The sequence below is a fragment of the Psammomys obesus genome, unplaced genomic scaffold (assembly GCF_907164565.1).
Source record: "Psammomys obesus unplaced genomic scaffold, mPsaObe1.curated_primary_1811, whole genome shotgun sequence".
NCBI classification, from domain to species: domain Eukaryota; kingdom Metazoa; phylum Chordata; class Mammalia; order Rodentia; family Muridae; genus Psammomys; species Psammomys obesus.
The window spans coordinates 13,103,315-13,123,492 of record NW_026596117.1 but is presented as its reverse complement, the minus strand read 5'-3'; the positions used below and the strand labels follow the sequence as shown (position 1 = coordinate 13,123,492).

At 44.9% G+C, this 20,178-nt stretch overlaps 1 protein-coding gene and 1 long non-coding RNA gene across 13 annotated transcripts in view; one reads left to right on the top strand and one right to left on the bottom strand.

The window, feature by feature from the left end:
* The window catches only part of Dcun1d4 (defective in cullin neddylation 1 domain containing 4), a 66,783-nt gene that overhangs the window by 38,233 nt on the left and 8,372 nt on the right, over positions 1-20,178 (top strand). For all 8 annotated transcript variants that reach the window (XM_055629377.1, XM_055629373.1, XM_055629372.1 and 5 more), the window contains 3 exons: positions 1,534-1,604; positions 4,987-5,078; positions 14,704-14,812. In XM_055629377.1, the coding sequence (XP_055485352.1) occupies positions 1,534-1,604; positions 4,987-5,078; positions 14,704-14,812 (272 nt within the window). The remainder of the gene's footprint in view (positions 1-1,533; positions 1,605-4,986; positions 5,079-14,703; positions 14,813-20,178) is intronic.
* LOC129692851 (uncharacterized) lies at positions 9,916-14,601 on the bottom strand. 5 transcript variants are annotated; one of them, XR_008722769.1, is made up of 4 exons: positions 14,272-14,601; positions 13,478-13,873; positions 12,993-13,389; positions 9,916-12,359 (listed from the first exon to the last, which is right to left on the bottom strand). It is a non-coding gene; the product is annotated as an uncharacterized LOC129692851 (long non-coding RNA). The 5 variants fall into 5 exon arrangements; XR_008722767.1 differs by having other exon boundaries at positions 12,993-13,687; positions 13,774-13,873; XR_008722768.1 differs by having other exon boundaries at positions 12,993-13,687; positions 13,782-13,873.

Below are 20,178 nucleotides of genomic sequence, written 5' to 3'. Positions count from 1 at the left end.
GGAGATCAAATGACCCTTTAACAGGGATTGCAGATCAGATATCCTGTGTATCAGGTGTTCATATTATGATTCATAACAACATAGTTACGAAGTGGCAACGGAGATAATTTTATGAATGGGGGTCATCACAGCATGAGGAACTGTAATAAAGGATCACAACATTAGGACAGATGAAAACCACTGCTATAGATAGTCAGGACGGGAGCTGGGGAGTCGTTAAAACTTTCGTGGTTGGGAATTCTGGATGAGAGTCTGAAGACTAGACATTGAGGTTGACTGTTACACTCCATTTTAATGAGCAAAAGAGCCTCCAGAGAAGCTAAAAGAAGAGAAAAAGGAGGAAGACCAGAGGAGAAGACATTTCCGGAACCACGGGAGGGGAGTTTCTTCAATAAAGAACTGCTTTAAACCTCCAGAGATCAAATAAAATGAAGATGGAACATATCCATTAGATTGGACAGTTAGGGAGTTGTTGATGACTTTGGCAAGAATTCCAGGGGAAAGAGCAAATTTCAGTAGACAAAGAACAAATGTGAGCTGAAGTAGAGGCAAGGGCAGTCTACAGGAAGAAACAGAGCTGGAACTGGAGAGTTGGGAGCTGGTATATAGCAAGGATTAACTGGCTGAAAAGATGAGCTGAGCTTCCAGGGGCTGAGTACCTGTTCATGCTGCCCATAACCACCTGTGACTCCAGCTTAGGTGCATCCTGTGCCCTCTTTGAGCCTCCAAAGACACACACACACTTGCATGCACACACATGCACACACACACACACACACACACACACACAGATTATAAAAAGAGAGGACAAAATGACATATATCCCATGATGCATTCCGGACATTGGTTCCATGACTGGAGAGACCAAAAATCTCGAGTACTCATGTCTCTATGTCAGATGCGCTAGTTCATGGGTCATGACATATGAAAATGGCCTGCCTACTTTAAGTCATTTCTAGATATTATTTATAATACTAAATATACAACATAATGTATATACCGTATCAGTAGGTATTATGTCCTGTTTAGGAAATGACAAGGAAAAAAATCAGTATGAATTTAATACAGACATAATTTTTTTTCAAATACTTTTGAATTGGTTGAATTTAGAGATGTAGGACTGTATTTGATTTTTTTTTTTTTGGCTATGTAAAAACATGTTATTTTTCCTATTTTATAGAGACTAGTATGTGGCTCTTTGTGATGATTCTAAAAATTATTACATGTATATATTATAGGTGTCATTACCAGATAAAAATACTGGGTTTTTAGATGCTTTAAAAAGCAGTTGTTGAAATAGCTTTCTCCTTACATGGAGCTGACTGCCTTCTCCAAAGTTTGAAGGACACAGTGATGATTCCAACGAGAGTCCAAAGTAGAATCCTCCAAGATTTAATCCTTGAAGGCTTAATTGAGTATTTTCCAATTTGTACTTGATTTCTTCCCAAAGGAGTTAGTCAAGCCTTTCATTCTTCTCCGCTGTCTTTGAGAGTGTGGCAAATTTAATTCATGTGACACCGCATTTCACTACAGGCACGGATGACGTGGTGGGTCCTGAAGGCATGGAGAAATTCTGTGAAGATATTGGTGTTGAACCAGAAAATGTAAGTCTACCTTCTGGGGCAGCATGAAATTGGTCTTTCTTTCTTGCTTCTATTTGTTCTTTTTCCAAGCAAAGCAATAATAGAAGAAGTAATTGTGTGTTGGTTTGTGTGAGGCCAGCTAAGAAATATGTTCTAGTTCTAGTTTGATTTGTAAGTGGATTTTTTTTTTTTTTTACCTTCTTTCCCTCCTTCCTTTCTTTCCTTTTTTGAGACAGTTTCTCTATATAATCCTGGATGTCCTGGAACTCACTCTGTAGACCGGACTGGTCCCAAACTCAGAGATCCATCTGCCTCTGCCTCCTGAGTGCTGGGGTTGAAGGTGTGAGCCCTGACTGCTCGGCCCGATCATTCCCTTTTCAACTGTTGTGGTGTAACTGTGATGGCTCGATTTCTTGTATCTGAAAGGTGCATTAAGTGATTAATCTCAATGTATAAGAAGAGTACGGGCACAGGTACCCACAGTGCCAGATGAACAGTGGGGAGGAGTCACCGTGTGCTGTGTGCCTTTATCCCCCTCAGTAGCTATTCCAACTCAGTAGAGTTCCGGATTTTAAGTAATTATTCATAAAGGTTTGAGTAGGTGGTAATTACCATTAATTTTTTGCAGTCTTTTACTTCTATTTGAACTTAGCTCAGAAAGTGACTGATTTTTAGTGTGAAAGCATTAAATATTTCCCTTAGAATTTGGAGTTATTTTATGTATGCATAATTATTTTTGCCTAGTTCTCTGCATCATGTTTGTGTTAAATATTCTTTCTTGTTCTCACATAATATGTTACACTAAAGTGAAAACTTATGTTCACACATGTGCCCTGGTTCAAAGATGATGCAACTAAGTTGGACACCAGCTGCCAGTATAACAAACATGGCAGATCCTAACGGAGTTTATAGTCTGGAAGCGCTCTCCAGGGACCACACCCTTCCTTTAGACACACACCCTTCCTTTAGACACCTGGTGCCCCTGTAAATGCTGTGCTCTTAATGAAAACCAAGGATTGAAATTTTACACCTTTTGCTCTCCATTTCCCTTTCTTACCCTTGCCCTTTCTCTGCCTTGCTGGCTACTCCCTCCCCGCAGTCTCATCGGGAGAAGGGTTAAATTTTCTAAAGTACCTTTGCAATGTGTTTCATTATGTGGATTTGTTGTTTTGAAAATTTTAAAAATTTTCTTAAGTTGTTCTGATTCCAATATTTGATAACAGTTATTCACCTTGGTGTAAAGGTTTGGAGATGAGCAGGTCACCACCTGATGGTATCGGTGGGTACAGGGACAATGGTACTACTGGGTTTCAGGAGGCAGTGTTCTCTAGGTGTTAGCTGAAGGGTGGAAGGGAGTTGGGCCCAGCAGGGGATTAGAGAAATGGGCAATGAGGAGCGACGGAAGAGGGGCAGGCCACAGGTCAAATGAGAGCGGGGTTAGGCTACAGCAATTTGAGGCATGAGCTGATGTTGTGGTTAATTTAAAGGTATGGTCTAATATTGTTTATTATTAACCTATAATCATTATGGTGGTATTATCTTACTTGCTATCACACTCAATAATTTAAGACACAGACACATGATAGATTTTAGAATAGTCTTATTTCACGTGGGCCATGGCAGATATTACCTAAGATAGCTTTACCTGCCAGCCCCCATCCCACGCCATCTACTCTAATAATTTCTATTTGGGCTACCTCCCATCCATGAGCCTGCAAATACTTGCTTATTCTCCCATCTGGGCTGCATCAGTTTGACCATGTGCTCTTCCCCATGCTAATCCATCATAGCTACCTTTTCCTTCTTCCTCCAATACCAGTCCCCTTCTCCTTCCTGTGATCCTCCTCTCTTCAAAGCCTGAGAACCTTAGCCACGCCCACCATCCTTCCGCTTGCCCAGATGTGTCAGCGTTTTATTATTAGCCAATCGGGGATAATATCTTAGGATTTATATAACAAGGACAGGTATACTTGAGAACAGGCTCCTCTGAGCAGCAACCAGAGGGCTAGTAACCATTAGTAATCAGCAACTTGGGGGCTAGTAATCACCGTTAGGATAGGCAGCACCCGACTAACCCCCAACAAGCTGAACATTTAACCTGAGGCAGAAAGCCTGACTCCAAGTAGGATGCCTTGGAGTTGATTCTGCCTGGAAAAGAAAGTGCTTGAAGTTCCTCACCCATAACAGTTCTCGAGAAAAGGCAGCTATTCCTGGCATCCTTGTTGGCAGTTGGGAACCCTTTAGAACTCTGTTTCTGTAGGAATAGAGATAGTCTTGATATGTGAAATTATGTAGAGGACTAAAAGACTAAATTCAGAGTTGGATCGTTCCCAGGTCTGTACTACTGTGCTTCATTTCTGAGATGGCCTGGAAGTGATGGTGTTTTATCTCCTGAGGAAGGAGGTGCTGTTTAGTAAACCCTGCTGTCCGTCCACAGGCAGTGGCCCATAAAGCAGGCGTTGAAGTCCATGTTGGCAAAGCCTTTTCGTCTTCACTGGCAACCGCTTTAAAGGCGTTTTAATGCCCCACCTCCTGATAGCCATAGCGAGGAAATGTTACCAGGTCCATAAAAGTCAAGTCTTCATTTGCTAAGGGGTGGTGTATGGATGGGTTTGGAGGAAGAAAAGGGAAGGAGAAATTGAGGTAATAGTTTGTTTATAAAGTTCTGCATAAAACATGTTTAATAAAACAGGTTAGAGTGAAGAACATCCATGAACCCCTCTTTGACCTTTTTTCATTGATATGTGTTTGTGTGTGTGTGTGTATATATGTGTGTGTACGTACTCTCTTTCCCAGAGAAGACTGTTTCTCCCACTCTCGGCATTTCTTACTGGCATTTCTTAGTTGCCTATAGTTTCTTTGTGTAGGGTTCAGGCCTCCTATATCCCTGTCCATGTTAGCATGTCCATGGGGCCATCCACGTTCAGCTCTTGTTTTCTGCTAGTCTTTGCGGTGAGGACTAAGTAGAGACCTGACTTGATAATATACATAGTTTACTTCGGAATGTGGTTCACCGAGTAAATTGATGTTAACGTGTCAGTATCGCAGGACATCTCTGAGCCAAGGAGAGAGTCTACTGTAGGTAACTGAGGAACATACGGTGTCCTTAGAGGGGGGGTGGTTCTAGTGGTCCACTAATCTATAAATCACATTTCTTTTTACCCTCAGTCTAAAAACCCTACTGATTTTTTAATTAACTGTTTTATAATAAAAATAATTTCATCACTAGTTTTATCATATTATCTGACATTTTGTATGTGTTTGTCGAACCCAGACCAACTCGGTTTTGAAGCCACCCTTCAAACCTTGGTGACTGGGCCACTGTGGGCAGAAGCTCTTGCAGGGCCCTGGAGTAGGTGATTGCTGAGGTCTGATTTGTCACTGTATCTCTGTATTTTAACAGGTAGTTATGCTTGTCCTAGCTTGGAAATTGGATGCACAAAACATGGGCTATTTTACTCTACAGGAGTGGCTGAAAGGAATGACCTCTCTACAGTAAGTTCTGGGGCTGTGAGGGTCTCGGGTGGCTAGTAGAGGAGTTTAGAAGATGGTAGAGGGGCTGTTCTGATGGCCTCTAGTGGCCGCCCACCCCCGGGGACTCAGGACATGCTAGAGTGTAAGAGAAGAGAGGCCTGGTCATGTGGCAAGCCTCCCTCTGGCCAGAGATAGAGAGACCACACCCACTCTGAAGACAATAGTGGGTGTATTTTAGTAACTGAAGTGTGTATATTATTGTACGTGTGGTGAGGAGAGCATTGGTATTTCTCTGGAGTAGCTCTAGAAAGAAACAGCTCTCTTTTTTCTCATGCATCTGAGCCACATATGTAATGTAAAATTTTATAATAGCCATGTTAAAAAGATAAAGTTTCAGTACATTTTATTGAATACACAGATGCCCGAAACATGCTTTTAAAAAATTAAACTATTTTATATTTCTTTCTTTTTAAGATCTGGTCTCTTACAAATTTAGTGTCTATTTTACATTTTCAGTCCATACAGTGAGTTTTGTTAACTGTGTTGGACCCCTTTGTCCAGATTAAGAAAAAAAAAATTAACCAGTCCTGATGAGACCTGATAAGCTAGGGTCAGATGGAAGGGGAGGAGGATCTTACCTATCATTGGACTGGGGGAGGAGCATAGAAGAAGAAGAGGGAGGGAGGGTGGGATTGGGAGGAGAGGGGGGAGTGGGCTACAGCTGGGATACAAAGTGAATAAACTGTAATTAATAAAAATTAAATAAAAACTAAAAAAAAATTTAGTAACTTTATGTATTTAGTGTGTGTGTGTGCCCGTGTGCCCTTGTATGTGCCTGTGCATGTTCTTGCTTTGAGTTTCATTTAAAAAGACATTATTTTGCTATATAAGAAGGATAAATTTGGGAGAGGGGTACAGTTCAGATGGTGTCCAAGAGGAGCACTAGCTGGCTTTGGGCTGAAAACCAGGACTGTTCTCTTTCTTTTCCCCTTAACTAGGAATAACAGACTTCAATTTTATTGGATTAAAGTATCTGAAATGGTTTCATGATTTTGTTTAAGCCCTGATGGACTTGCTAGCTTCTGCTATCACTGCCCGTCTGGTGAAACAGCCCGCACCGTGCACACTGTGCCTTGATAACCTGTGCCCTCTCTTTGCCCTTCTCCCATTTCCCTCATGGTGTAAAAAAGACAGGTCAGGTTTGCTCTGAACATTGCCCAAAGGAGGAAACCGGGGACTTACAGAGAACTATATGGGGCTCGTGAAAGTAGAGCTGAGAAGAAAAACTAAGACTTCGGCTCTTAACTCAGGTTCTCCTGCTATAGCACTGTCGGTGGCAGAGGACTGTCAGGAGAAGGTCACCGTCCTTTTAGAAGCACACATTCCTTGTTGGTGCACACTTCAGTTTTGGGGTGGTGGCCTCTGAAATCCCTGTTTAATGATATCTATCATGTTAAGAGTTTCACCGAGGGATTTTGAAGGTTGCCGACTCATCATTTTTCTTGCTGCTTTTCTCTGTCGCTTTCTGAAAAGGGTGTTTCATAGCTGTTCTTTTCTAGTGTTCCATGGGGCTGAAGAGATGGCTCAGTGATTCATCCAGAGGTCCTGAGTTCAACTTCCAGCACCCACATGGTGGCTCAGAACCATCTATATACTGGGATCTGATGCCCTCTTCTGGCGAGCAGGTGTATATACAGATAGAGCACTCAAACTTTAAAAAAAAAAGTGTTCTTGTAATGACGAATGCCATGATCGTGTCAAGATTTGCCTTCAAGGTTTCGAGGCAGCACCACCATCTCTCAGGCCCATTTCATTTGTTCGTAGAAGGTAGGGTGCCCATTTTTATATAGTCTTAGCTTCTCACAGACATTTATCTTTACAAAATTTCTTATTCATGCCAGGCCTTGCCCATGTGTGCGAGTGCTACCCTTCCCAAAAAAGGCCCTTTTCTCCATTGTATGGGGACATTGATGCCATGAGCCTCTCAGTTGTGAGCTCTGTTCTATGATGTAGTGCAGTTAGTCTGTTCTGTGATGTAGTGCAGGTTGACTATGACCTAATTCTAGAAATTCAGGGTTCAGTAACATATACACACACACACACACACACACACATACACATGTATATATATATATGTTATAAATATATACACATATATTTACATACATATATACATATGACCCACTTTAAGGGCAGAGGAATCTATCTTTTGTGTGTGTGTGTGTGGCGTAAAATTTGGAGCCTGGTTTTCTTACCCAACTTGTAGATGATAGTTCAGGATAGAATTACTGTACTTTGTAGTTCAGAGGTGCAATCTCGAGTTTTTAAGAACCTTCCTGCAGCCTCCCTAGATTAGCCAACTGTTGGAGAAGTATTTGAATGGCACCGATACGCCAGGTGCCATATCCTGGGCAAAGAATATCCATGAACAAGATTCTCTCTCCGTGTTTCTCAGCCTGTGGGTTGCAACCCATAGGGGGTTTGAGTGACCCTTTCACAGGGGTCACCTAAGACCATCAGAAAACACGGTTATTTACAAACAACTCATAACAGAGGCAAAATTACAGTTATAAAGTAGCAATGAAATAATTTTTTGGTTGGGGGTCAGCACAGCACGAGGAACTGTATTAAGGAGCCACAGCATTAGGAAGGTTGGGAAACCACTGCCCTGTCTCATCACCACGACCTGAGAGTGAGTGTGGTGATTTAAGTGAGAATGTGCCCCACAGCCTGGGTATTTGAACACTTGCTCCCCAAGTTGGTGGCACTGTTTGTTGACATTTAGGAGGTATGGCATTGCTGGAGGAAATATGTTACTGGTTGTGGAGTTGGGAGATCAGACAGCCCCTGCCTTTCTTCTAGACCACGCTCTGTGCTTTTTGCCTTTGGTGGAGATGTGACCTCTTAGCTCCCTGCCCTGCTGCCATGTCTGCTACTCGCCACTGTGAATCCCTTGATGGACTCTTTGTCCATCTGGAATTGTAAGCCAAAAAAAACCCCCTAATCTTCCTCTAAGTTGCCTTGATTATAATGTTTTGTCAAAGTGATGGAAAAGTAACTAATGCAAGAAGCAGCCCAAGAGAGGAGAGGTTCACGTGGGCCCATGGTATGAATAGATGTCTGTCATGGGGAAGGTATGGCTCAGAGACAGGATCTGCCTCCTCCAGCAAGGCTTCACTTCCCATGCCTCCCACCTCTCAAAACCATGCCGCTACACAGAGACTTAAGTTTTCAAACACAAGCCTGCTGTGGACACTTTACAGTCAGACTATAGCATCCTTCCTCCGGCTTCTTCATGGATTCATAGCCCCCTCATAATGCCAAATGCACGTATACTAACTTAGAAGTCTTCAAGTCTCAGGGTAAAGGCAATCAATCATTTGTGGGCCCTGTAAAATTAAGGAAGTAAGAAATATACTTCCAGCATACTACGGCAGAAGAATAAACACTCCCATTCCAAAAGGGGAGAGTGGGAGGGTAGCCAGAAAGATGGGCCCAAGTAAGACAAGAAACGCTAAATGAACACAAAACCCTGAAGCTCCATGTCCAGAATCTGGAGGGCTCACGATGGCTTCGTCTGTGCTCCACTGGGCTGGAGGAGCCCTGCCACTCCAGCTGCTGCCTGTGGTTCTCGTGGCATCTCCCTTGGGCCAGCTCTCCTTGTACTTGCCAGTGTTCGTTCCTCAGGAAACATGCCCACGTTCCTGGCATCTGTGGTATTTTGGAATCTGCGTTGCAACCTGGGCTTCAGTTCCACTGCTTGATGCACAGCCCACTCGGAGCTCTGTGCAGAAACTCCTTCTCTGCTACACATTGCCTGGCCTCAGTGTCCTTAGGGGACCTTGGACCAACTCTCCATGACTCCATAGCTCTTGTGCTTTGCATGTCTGATAAAGTAGCACACGTGGACAGTGCCAAGTTATGTTACCAGCTCTAAAGACAACCTGGCCCCGGCTGCAACATCCCCTGTGTGCCTTCCGAGCTGATCCCAGGGAAAGACCTTCCCAAGTATTCTAGGTGGTCCTCTTCCAGGTGCCGTTTTAATCAGTCACTCTTCAAATGAAAGTTTTCAAATGAGTTTGCATTACTACATAGTGTGTGATCGATCAGTGAGGGACAAAGTTAGGCTCTTTTAACAATCACAGTTGCTCTGTACTTATTTTATTTGTCATCTTAATCTCAGTGTAACCACAGTTCAAGCCCCTTCCTTGCCAAACTGGCACTAGCCATGCTCACACTCCTTCCCTCCTCTCTTGACTGCAAATGTAGGTGAAGGTAGTGAATCATGCCGCAGCCTGAATATTACTCTGTCTCAAGTTTCCTCTCTTAGACAAAATAGACCATTATTTTGGGACTCAACCTCAATTTTAGGATATGAACAGACTGTTGCCAGTTCCTTGGCAAATATGATTGGTCTCCAGTCTGGTTCCCAAAGCTCTCTGTGCACCACCCCACCCTCCCCAGAGCGGGTGGGTAGTCTCCTGTGTGCCTCTCTGTTGGCATTCTAGCTAGTCTTCTACACTTTGACCAGGCTTGCCCTGTAAGCTCTGCCTATGATGTTCTAGGAGCTCGCCGGTCTGTGGCTTTAAGCTAGTCCTCGTTTCTCTGCTAAGTCCGTTCCAGAGGCTTATGAACCACCAGCACATGCTTAGCTTTGTCTTTCCTTCTGGCTCAGTTCAGGACCCCAGGCAGTGGGGTGCTGCTTCCCACACTCGCCCCTGACTCATCTCTGGAAACGCCTCCACACGCACTGACAGTCAGGCTTCCCCGTGCAGCCAGGTTGACAGCGAAGGTAACTGTCACCAAGACAAAGTCCACTCGGGGCAGGACTTAGAAATAATACTTAGAGGGCTCACTAGTATAGCAACCACGCTGCTGGCCGACCCGACCGAAGCCTGTGTTTGTAAGCCGCGTTTACCTAGTCCGTAGGAAAGCTCAAAGTTGTTTATACGCGCTGAAGTGGAAAGCGGTCTGTCTTTCTGGCTGTTTTGTCTTCTGTTTTAGATTTCTCCCCCCTGGTTTTGGTCATCTCCAGTTTATTAAATCTGTCCCAGGTAATGGCTTTAGCTTCAAGTCGGAACTCGTGTGTGTGATAAAAACCTGTATTTTTATGCAGTGATAAACATTTTACTTCATCTTAATTTCTATAGCAAAGGAAAAACCATAGACAGAGTTGCTTATAAATAGCAGAAGCTCGTGTCTTACAGTTCTGGGGGCAAGACTTAGGCCGAGGCTCCAGCAGCATTGGTCTCTAGCGACAGCTTGGATTTGGATTGTCAAGGGATGCCTTATGGTTCTGTGCTGACATGCTGATTGGGACAAACAGGCTTCTTTAGGCTGCTCTTTTAAGGATATTAATCCCATTTATAAAAGTTTTGCCTTCATGACTCAGTCCAAAATTGACCTTCAAAAATTTAGAAATAATATTTTTATTTACTTAAAATCTTATGAAACATTTATACAGTGTGTTTTGATCACGGCCATTCACTGCTCTTTCCACCTTCCCTTAGTGACCCTCACCCCATCCCCCTCCTGCCTTCACAGCCTCCCTTTCTTACTGTTATTTTGTTGTTGTTATTATTAATAGCTCCTGAATCTAATTCTTCCCTTTGAGCCTGGGTGTGATGCCTCATATTTTACTGCTTTGCCTTTGAGGTTAAGATTTCAGCATACAAATCGGTGGCATGTATGGGGTGGGGGGAGGGGCAGACTCAGGTTTAGACTGTAGCAGTCTGACCTTTGGTAAAAAACAGCAGGCCCCCTCGGAGATTAGCATCCCCCAGTGGGATCGTGCTCAACCTAGAAGCACCTTGAGTTTGGGGAGGGCTAGAAGGTAGCCAGTTTTTTGTGTAAAACTCTGATAGGCTAGAAAAAAAGTAGCTTTGGACTAAGTGAAGGGCTGCAGGTTTCGAGGCGCTGTGGGGAAAGCAAATCTACTGAGAAGTGTGTTTCACTCACCGAGTTTTGTGACTGATCCTTTGTAACACACTTGATGGGGAAATATGGCCATTTTGCAGAAAGGCCTCTGGGTTGAACATCACAAACCCATTTCTCCACTGGCCCTTGTCCTTTAGCGGCCACTAGATGGCAACCTGTTGATCCAGAGCTCAACCTGTTGAGCTGTGAGTTTGTAGGGAAGAGTGAGTGCGTGTGACAGCACACACCTCATTGGATACACGAGGTGGAATTTTGTATGCACATTTGATATCTGATCTCCTTTAAAATACGAGATGTATTCATTTCTCACAATTGGATGTAAGTTCTAGTTGTCTTTCAAACAGGAGCATCTTTCCTTAGGGTTGGGAAGGTCACTGCAGGCCTGGCATAGATCTTGTTTTGGTTTCAAGGGCTGCTCTGCCCCAGCACCCAGGGATTCATTGTTCTCTCTCAGCAGCTCTCACTGTTCTGGCTCCTGCACCTGAATCTGAAAACAGTCACTCGGGACTAAACTAACAGCCGTCTAAATCTGTCCCTTGGGTTTCCTTTCCAGTGAAGGGGAGGAGCCCGGCCTTGCACGTTTTTGGATGGACTGTCTTCCTCCTCTCCAAGACTCCCCTATAATTGTTCATGTTTTTAAGTTCTTCTTTAATTAATAGTATCTTGGTTCTGTAGTAGTACACCCGGTGCCAACTAAGATAGCTGCCGCTCCTGAGTCCCAGCCATACCTACCCCCACGCTACCGTGGGTGTTTTTCTAATCCTTGCCATCCTTATTTGGGTTCTGACACCAGGTCTATAGGTGGACTGTCAGCAGCTCAACTCTTTTCCTTCCCCATCCCCTTTTCAGAGATCTGAAGAGTTGTTGAGGGTGCAAGCCTGGTCTCTCCCATGGTGGGAGGTTGCCTCTGTTGTTTGTAGGATTCAGTATAGAAGCCTTTCACAGTGGACCATGGGAGGCTTGTATAGCCCTTCTTTGGGTTTTGAATGAGTGAGTTTATTAAGTATATCATAGCAAGTAAAAGTGAATATAGTTAGTAATAAATATCATCGAATTGGGGCCCAAACTGTCCAGCAGAATTGATCGTAAAAGCCCTGTTAAAGCAGCCAGCCAGAATTCCTGATAGTCCCAGGCAGAGCCGAGTCCCCTTGGGTGACACTTAAAAGAACAAAAACAGCAGGAAAGTGATGTCATTAAGTCAGGGTACCCCCCCCAACCCCACTGACTGAGAAGCTCCACTCAGGCATCGGCCACAGTTCTGGATTGGGTGGTCCAGGCAGAGCAGTGGGTCCTCTGGTGAGCTTCCAAGTAAAAGAACATCGTCCAAGCAAATAGGCCTCACAGGCCTGTTGCTCATGGTACCTGCTGGAAATGAAGTTGAGGCAGTCTGGTGGAGTCTCCCCTCCCCCTTGAGTGTCCCATGGCTGGACTTCCAGCCTCTCTCTCTCCCTCTTCTCTCCCCCCCTCCTTTCCCTCACTTAGGCACTTTTATATTACGGGGTAAAGGAACAGTGGTGAACTCCTTGGAAACGCTTTGCCTTCGGGCAGTTTTTAAGGGCACTGTGTCTTTATACTTGAACTGTTCGTTGTTCTCCTTAATCCCGTCACAGTTGGAGGCAGGTAAGCCATCCCCTGACAGGGAGTGTAGGATGACATTGACATCACTGTATTTGTGGGGTGGTGCCCACAACAGGACTGGGACCGGAGGATCAGCAAGCCCCCTGTCAGAGCCAGCCTCTCAAGGAGTTCAAATAGTACACAAGTCACCAATACGCCATTTGCTGCAAGGTCAGAGGAGGACATTGTGGAGTCCTCCTCAATGTCCACCAGATTTGTGCAATGAGTACTTTTACACCCTCACCCCATCCCCGCCACATACACTGAGCCATCTTGCTGACTTGCTTCTCATTTTTAAGGCTTAGACATTGCAAACAAAGTTAATTTGTAAAAATAAGTAATTAGTGTGCTTCCTTATCGAAAGTAAACACTGTCACTCACCGGTAAAAACAGGTTGTCATCGTCAGGGCTCCCTGGAGAAACAGCCGGTCTCAAATCAGAGCAGAACAAAATGGGGGCTGGCACATTCTGTGCCAGAGAGCAAGGGACTGCGTAGAGATTGGTGGGAACATGTCAGAAGGGCAGGTTCAGGGGCCCCCTGCCCAAGCTGGGACAGTCTGCATTGCAGAGAATAAAGACGGCAGCGGGTGGAACACACTGACTTAAAAGTAACATCACCCTAAGCCCACAGAGTGACAGCAGTGGGGTCCAGAGCTCCTCACGGGAGTATGCCAGGTCGGAGACCGGTGTGCCGCACTTCAGGTGTGCGCCCAGCGGGGGCGGAAAACTGCTTGTGTGGATGCGGTGTTCAGCGGTCGTCCAGCTCTGCTGCCCGGGGCTGCCGGGAGAGGCGTGTGAAAGGACGGAGGCTGGGGTGGCTGTCGGAGAGCACTAGCAGAAGGCACGAAGGACTCTCACTGATGTACCTGTCACTGTGTCACTGTCAGGCCAGTGTCACCACACCAGGACCCCTGGTCTGTAAGTTTATTTACAGACTACTTCAGGGGGAGTTGAGGCATCAGGGAAAGAGCAAGCTGAAGAACAGTATCGATGAACTGGGTGGTCGGTTCTGTGTCCTCCCACAGGCCACTCAGTGTCTCAGGGCTGGGAAAGTACTTTAGACGGAGGCTCTGGGGCTGGGGAGAAGGATCAGCCAATAAAATATTTGCTGCACAGCGTTTAGGGTCTGAGTCCCATCCCCAGGCCCCAGAGTAGCACACACTTGCAAACCTCAGCATAAGGGAGGTGGAGACAGCGGGTCCTTGGGGCTCCCTGGCCAGCCATTCTAGTTCACTCGGTAGATTTCTGGCCAAAGAGAGACCCTGTCTCAAAAAAAAAAAAAAAAAAAAAAAACCAAGGTGGGCGCTAAAGCGGTGGGAGGTGTGGGCCCAAGCTGCAGCTTGTAATGATTTACAATAAAAAGAACCTCATGTAAAAAAAATAAAAATAAAAATAAAAAAATAAAAACAAGGTGGACAGCATCTGAGAAATGACACCTGAAACTGGCCTTTGCCCTGTCACGTGCACACACACACACACACACACACACACACACGTTTTTGAACACAAATAAATAGTAAATTGAGAGTCTGGTGCATACCCCCCCCCCCCAGCCACACAGTTTAGTTTCAGCAATAGGGAGCTTCATGGTGTGCCCTGGAAGGACATGAGGACACATGCCGTGTCCCCCTCAGTACCATGGGTAATCATGGGCACTTACCTCACAAGAGTGCCATGCTGCAGAGACAGCCGGAAGGCCTCAACAAAGCAACCACGGAGGCGCTTGGCAGAGCAGCTGGAGACAGCACAGGTGTGTGCTCGCTGAGAAAGTAAGAGCAGGACACTAAGGTGGTGTGAGGGTTGATGGGAAATGTCACCAAGGCTTTCAGGTGGCACAGCACATGGTGCGCACGCGCGCGCGTACACACTCAAGAGCGTAAGTGTGAGGGCGTGTGTGTAAATGTGGGCCTGGTTGCCGTGTATCCACTCTCCTGTGCCTTTAACGGTTGTTAAAAAGTACGGAAAGCAGCTGGTCATTACAGACCCCGTCCCGCTTCCGGCTTTTTATTCTTTTGGTGTTTGTATTACTCCAGTTAAGAAAAAAAAAAAAAAAAGCACCCAGGTTGTAATTTACCTTTATTCTGTTTCCTAGATGTGATACAACAGAAAAACTCAGAACTACTTTGGATTACTTAAGATCATTATTAAACGATACAGCAAACTTTAAGCTCATTTACAGATACGCGTTTGACTTCGCACGGGTGAGTTCTCTGGAACCTCTCCAGACGTCCCCTCCCCCCCTCCCCTCTTTTATTGCTCTGGAGATTTGTGTCTTACACCACAGGAAGGACCTTGAAAAGTTACTCCCAGGGCATGAGCCGGTTTCTAATGCTTTGAGAAACTGACTCAGGGAAAATGTGTGTGTTAGCCAAAATCTTCGTTGGTTGCCATTAACCAGCCCCTGTGACCAGCTAGCTTAGGACTCAGTTGTCCGCGAGAACATGATACTTAAAACCGTCAGGTAAACTTGGAAAGGCTCTCCACTCTCACACGACTGACCTTTGCCCCTCGAGGGACTAGAATATTGATCTTACCTAATCCAGTTTCACTTGGAAGGCTGTTAATCTATTTGGAAAGAATACGAATTCAAACCAAGGCTAATTTCTCATTTGTTGCTTTAGCGATTCAAATCTTAAGTTTGTGACAGTGTTCCTGGGGAGGAATAAAAGCCTGGTCACCTCAGGTAGAGAATTTCAAAGGTCTCGGTGGTATGTTCATGGAGACCCGGCCTCAGCCCTTGTACTCATACTTTATTCCAGAATAGTGTCTTCTCTGCGTCTGTGTATTTGCTGGGCTCAGATGACGAGACTTTAGTCAGCAAACTTAGTCAGCTTTTTAAATATATCTTTTTTTTTTTTTTTTTTTTTTTTACTTTTTTAGTAGAGTCCTCACTCTGACCTTCTCTGTGCTGATGTTTTTCTGCTTACTCTTTGAGTATTCCACGGTGAATTATAGCGTGTCTACAGTGGTACATTAGTGATGCTGTGTGGAGCCCTAATTCGTGTCGTTCTGATATAGCAATCTCAAGGAGTCACAGTGTGCATGGAATTAACTGATGTTAGAAGTGAAGGGATGAGAGTCACACGTAACGGTTGATGAAATGACATTTATGTAGTTGCATGTAGAAGGTAGAGGCTAGATATTAGTTTCTAGGTTAAATGGTTCAGTGCACAATTCTCCCCACCCCATTTTTACAGTACAGGTAGAGGTCTCTTTTGTAATATCCTAACTTTCTGTGCCCAAATGAGCTCTGTCTGGCTTCTTCCTTGGGTGTGAGATTCTCTTAGCTAGCCCCTGTGCTTAGATCCGGCTCTCATTTGCTCCTTCCTGGTTTCGTCCATTCTGCGTCAGTCACTGTGGCCCTCCTTGCGGGAGCTCCTCGAGTTTCTTTCTCAATGCCTCTACTCCACCGCAGGCTTGTCAGCCGGGGCCCTTGTTACCCTAACCTGCCTCTTTGGCCAGCCTTATTTCCACACTCAGCTGGCATCCACATCACCAGAGACTCTGCGCCTTCCTTCAGCCCTCCCTGGCCTCTTGAAGCCTTCAGTACCTCTCACCACACTAACGTTAGCGTGCACGTCCTGGCGTGGATGTGGCAGTTGCCCCCACGGCAGCCAGAAGGTCGCAGTCCGCTTCATACAGGAGCAGAGTGGGCCAGAGGGAAGTGGAGAAACTGGTCTTGGTCACGTTGTCTGTTAATAGACAGTAGGTCTTACACTGTAATGAGCCTGGTGCCTGACCTCTCTGCCTTTGTTTTCTGCTCCTGGGCATGCTGAGCCGTTTTTTGTAGCCCTGTGTGCACTCCCACACTCCCGTCCATCTCTGGCATGGGGGCCCAGCCACTTGCAGCCTCCTGGGTCAGTCTGTCCTGGAGAGTTAATGCCACAGTCACTTACACAGCCTCAGAAACGGCTTGATGTGACCTTGGAGTTTGAGTACAGGCTGTTCATACTCCTGGTAGATTGAGGACTGTGAGTTTTCTGTGTGTTCAGCAGAGGTCTTTGCTTTTAAGGGGTGTTTCAACAGAGACTGGTGAATTATCTCTTTTTATAGAATAATGAATAACAGGTACTTATATTTTATTATTTAATTGCCAAAGCCATTCAGTTCTGCCTGGGTATATATTAAGGTGAATTTGTTAATAAACCTTTATTTTGCTTAGCTATATCCTACAAGTTTTGGAAAGTTACATTCTCACTTGCATTCAGTTAGACTGTAGGTCCTGTTTTGATAGGCTCATGCTACATAGCCCAGCAACCCACAGTCCTGCCATGTCAGCCTCACTCTCTTGGGGCTTCTTTTTGACACATTATTTGGAAATAATGTTGATTATTTTGTAGGTACTTAAGATTTCCCAGGTAATTTTTGTGGATACCTAGTTTAAGTCTGTTGGTCAGAGGAAGTACAACTTCAGTCTGTTTAGTGTATGGGCCTGAACATGTCCTGCTCTGATAACGTTTGTCACATGTGTCACTGTTGTCTGCTGACTCTTAGTTGGGTCAGTTTGGTTGATGGTGTTCAGTTCCTCACCCACTGCTGTCTGTTGGTTCTGTCAGGTGAGGACTATTGGATTCCTCAGTTGTAACTTACTCCGTCGCCCCGTCTTTCTCCTTCCACCTATTTCGAAGCTCTGATGTTAGGTGTAGACATACTGTTATGTCCTGGATGAACGGACTGCTTTGCGTTATGAAGTACCTGTTCCTTATTCTGATATGACTTTATGAGAAAAGCAGCCCACCCAGCATGTCGGTCCCTTCCCCTTCCTTTAACTGTGGGTGTTGTTTCGGAGTGGATTTCTGGAAGATAGCCTGCATAGAGATGGCATGTGAGGGGTCTTAAAGATGCTGGCTCTGTGTCAGGTGTGACTGGTACTAACATTAGCCTCCTGTCTTGCTACTTCTCTCGGTGTGTCAAGGGAAATGAACATTGCCTGTTTTTCTTTTTTTTTAAAAAAATGATTTATTCATTTTTATTATGCCTTTCCCTTTTTTCTTTTTTTTTAATGATTTATTTGTTTTTATTTTATGTGCACTGGTGTTTTGCCTGCATGTATGTCTGGTACTGGAATTACAGACAGTTGTGAGCTGCTTTGTGGGTCCTAGGAATTGAACCCAGGTCCTCTGGAAGAGCAGCCAGTGCTCTTAACCACTGAGCCATCTCTCCAACCCCGGCTTGCCCTCTTTTCACTGCCTTCTTTGGGACTGAGGTAGGGTTTTCTGTTTCTTGTGAGTCTCAGTTCTGCCATGCTTTATTGCCCATATCTCTATTATATTATTTCTGCTGCTCACCCCAGGCCTTCCTTGCCTTGGTGTTTCAAAGGTTTATGGTTTTCAGTGTTGTACTTGTGTTAATGTGTGAGACTTTGACAACAATGCGCTCTCGTTTCGCCTGCCGTACTTTGTGGATTTTATTCTGTGAGTCTTAAACTATCATTTTGTTTTAAACAGGCAAATATGTCTGTTGCAGGTACCCGAGTTTATACCACTTCTGAGTCCTTTTGTCCTATGCAGACCAATCTCTGATACCATTTTCCTTTTGCCGAACAAAGCTTCCTTAACAGTCCTTGTGGGACAGACCTCCTCCTCCTCCTCCTGCTGCTGCTGCTCCCTAGGATTTTGGCCTTGCCTTCAATTTTGCGAGATGCTTTTCTGGGTAAAGACTTGGAGGATGGCACTTTAACCCCGGCCCCCACCACCAGTGATGTCTTTCTGTCATCTCCAGCCCTGTAGCGTCTGATGGCATTCCCGTCTTTATTCTCTGATCATAATGTCTGTTTACTGAGATAGCTTTTCTCTTTTAACTGTTGTCCAGCAAGTAAACTATGATGCTCCCAGTTTTTCTGGTTATTATTCTGATTGGGATTTGCTGAGCTTTTCGAATCTGTGGGTTCATAGTTTATATTAAACTGGGAAATCTTTTAGGCGGTACTCTTTAAATGTTTTTTTGTGTTCTGTCTCTTCAACTACAAAATGTTTGTTATACTTCTTGATACTGTCCCACAGGCCACTGATAGCTCATTCTGCTCATTTTAAAGTTATATCACTGTGTCCTCCATTTTCAATCTTTTCATTCACATTTTCTAATCTCCTGTCAACATCTTTCTTTGCAGAGACTATTTTTCATCTCAGAAGTTCCTTTTTTTTTTTTTTTTAATGCCTTCTATTTTCCTCGTCAGGACAGTGTGCTTGTACTTCCTCAAACATCTAGAGTATTCGTATTAGATAGAAAAGCTTGCCAACCTTACCTGGGTCTCCAAGCGTCCTCATTTCTGCATGTTCTGCTGGGCAGGTGCCTCATGATTGTGATCCTTGCTGTGGGATTTATCATTGCTCTAGTCCTGCCCTTGCAGCATGGTGTGAGTTCTGTATTACTGGCTTTGCCTCTCCTACTTGGAATCAGTTGTGTGCTTTGAAAGGGTGATCCCGAGAGCAGCTGTTGGCCCAGCAGAACGGCTGGCATGTCAGGGCAGAGCCTTCTCTGTGCCCAGCGTGAGTTCTTCATATGCTGGCCATAGAAATGCATGCCCTCTTCAGTGCTCCGTCAACTCTGCTTAGCAGCTGCAGTACATCCCTCTGGAGACGCGTGCGCACACCAAGAAGTACATGGCCGAAGACTAAAAGGAGACAGCGTGCAACTTCCAGGCCTTTGTTTTGTAGCCGATAGCCTGTTTTCTCTAACTCAGAAAAACCCTTGGGCTGTGTGCTTGACTTTCCCCTTTCCTTTGCTGGGGCCTGGAAACCACCTCAGCGCTGAAGGTATCCTGTAGGGCTTCCCATGTTTCCTTTCCAGAGATTACAGTCTGTGGTCAGGGTGGAAGAGCAAGCACTTCCAGTCTGCTTCCAGTTTCAGAAAACAACCAAAGTTGTTGCCAAGTGAAAGGAGACTTTGGTTTTGGTTGAAAGTAGAACCCAAACCTCTCCCCACCCTCTCTCTCTCTCTCTCTCTCTCTCTCTTTTCTGCTATAAAAATGGCTCCTAGAAATTAAAAGTTATAATTAGCATAGCAGATCAGTTTTAATGAAAATTCAACCACTTGATAGTGTTAATAATATCTTAAATATTGTAAATCAAGAATGTTTATATTCATTAAATATTCTGAGTGATATTTTAATATACCAAAAAGAGACTATGACATAGTCGTTCTCAATCTGAAGGAACGAACAGCTCTTTAATAGGGATCACCTGAGACCATTGGAAAACACAGATACTACATTACAGTTCATAACAGTAACAAAACTGCAGATACGAGATAGTAATGAAATAATGTCATGGTTGGGTTCACCACGAGAACTGCATTAAAGGGTCGCAGCATTAGGAAGGCTGAGAACCACTGCTACAATACAGTATTAGACACTGATAAAATGGCCCTTCTGACACCTCTCTACCAAAATCGTAGTCCTGGGAGAGTCATCCTTTCTCTCACCGTTAGCACTGGCAGCTGATGGTGCCGAGGGGGTGACTCAGTGGTTAAGAGCACGTGCTCTTCCTCAGGACCTGGGTTTGGGTCCCAGCACCCACACGGTGGCTCACAATGCCTGTGCCTCCAGTCCTCCAGGTTCTGATGCCAA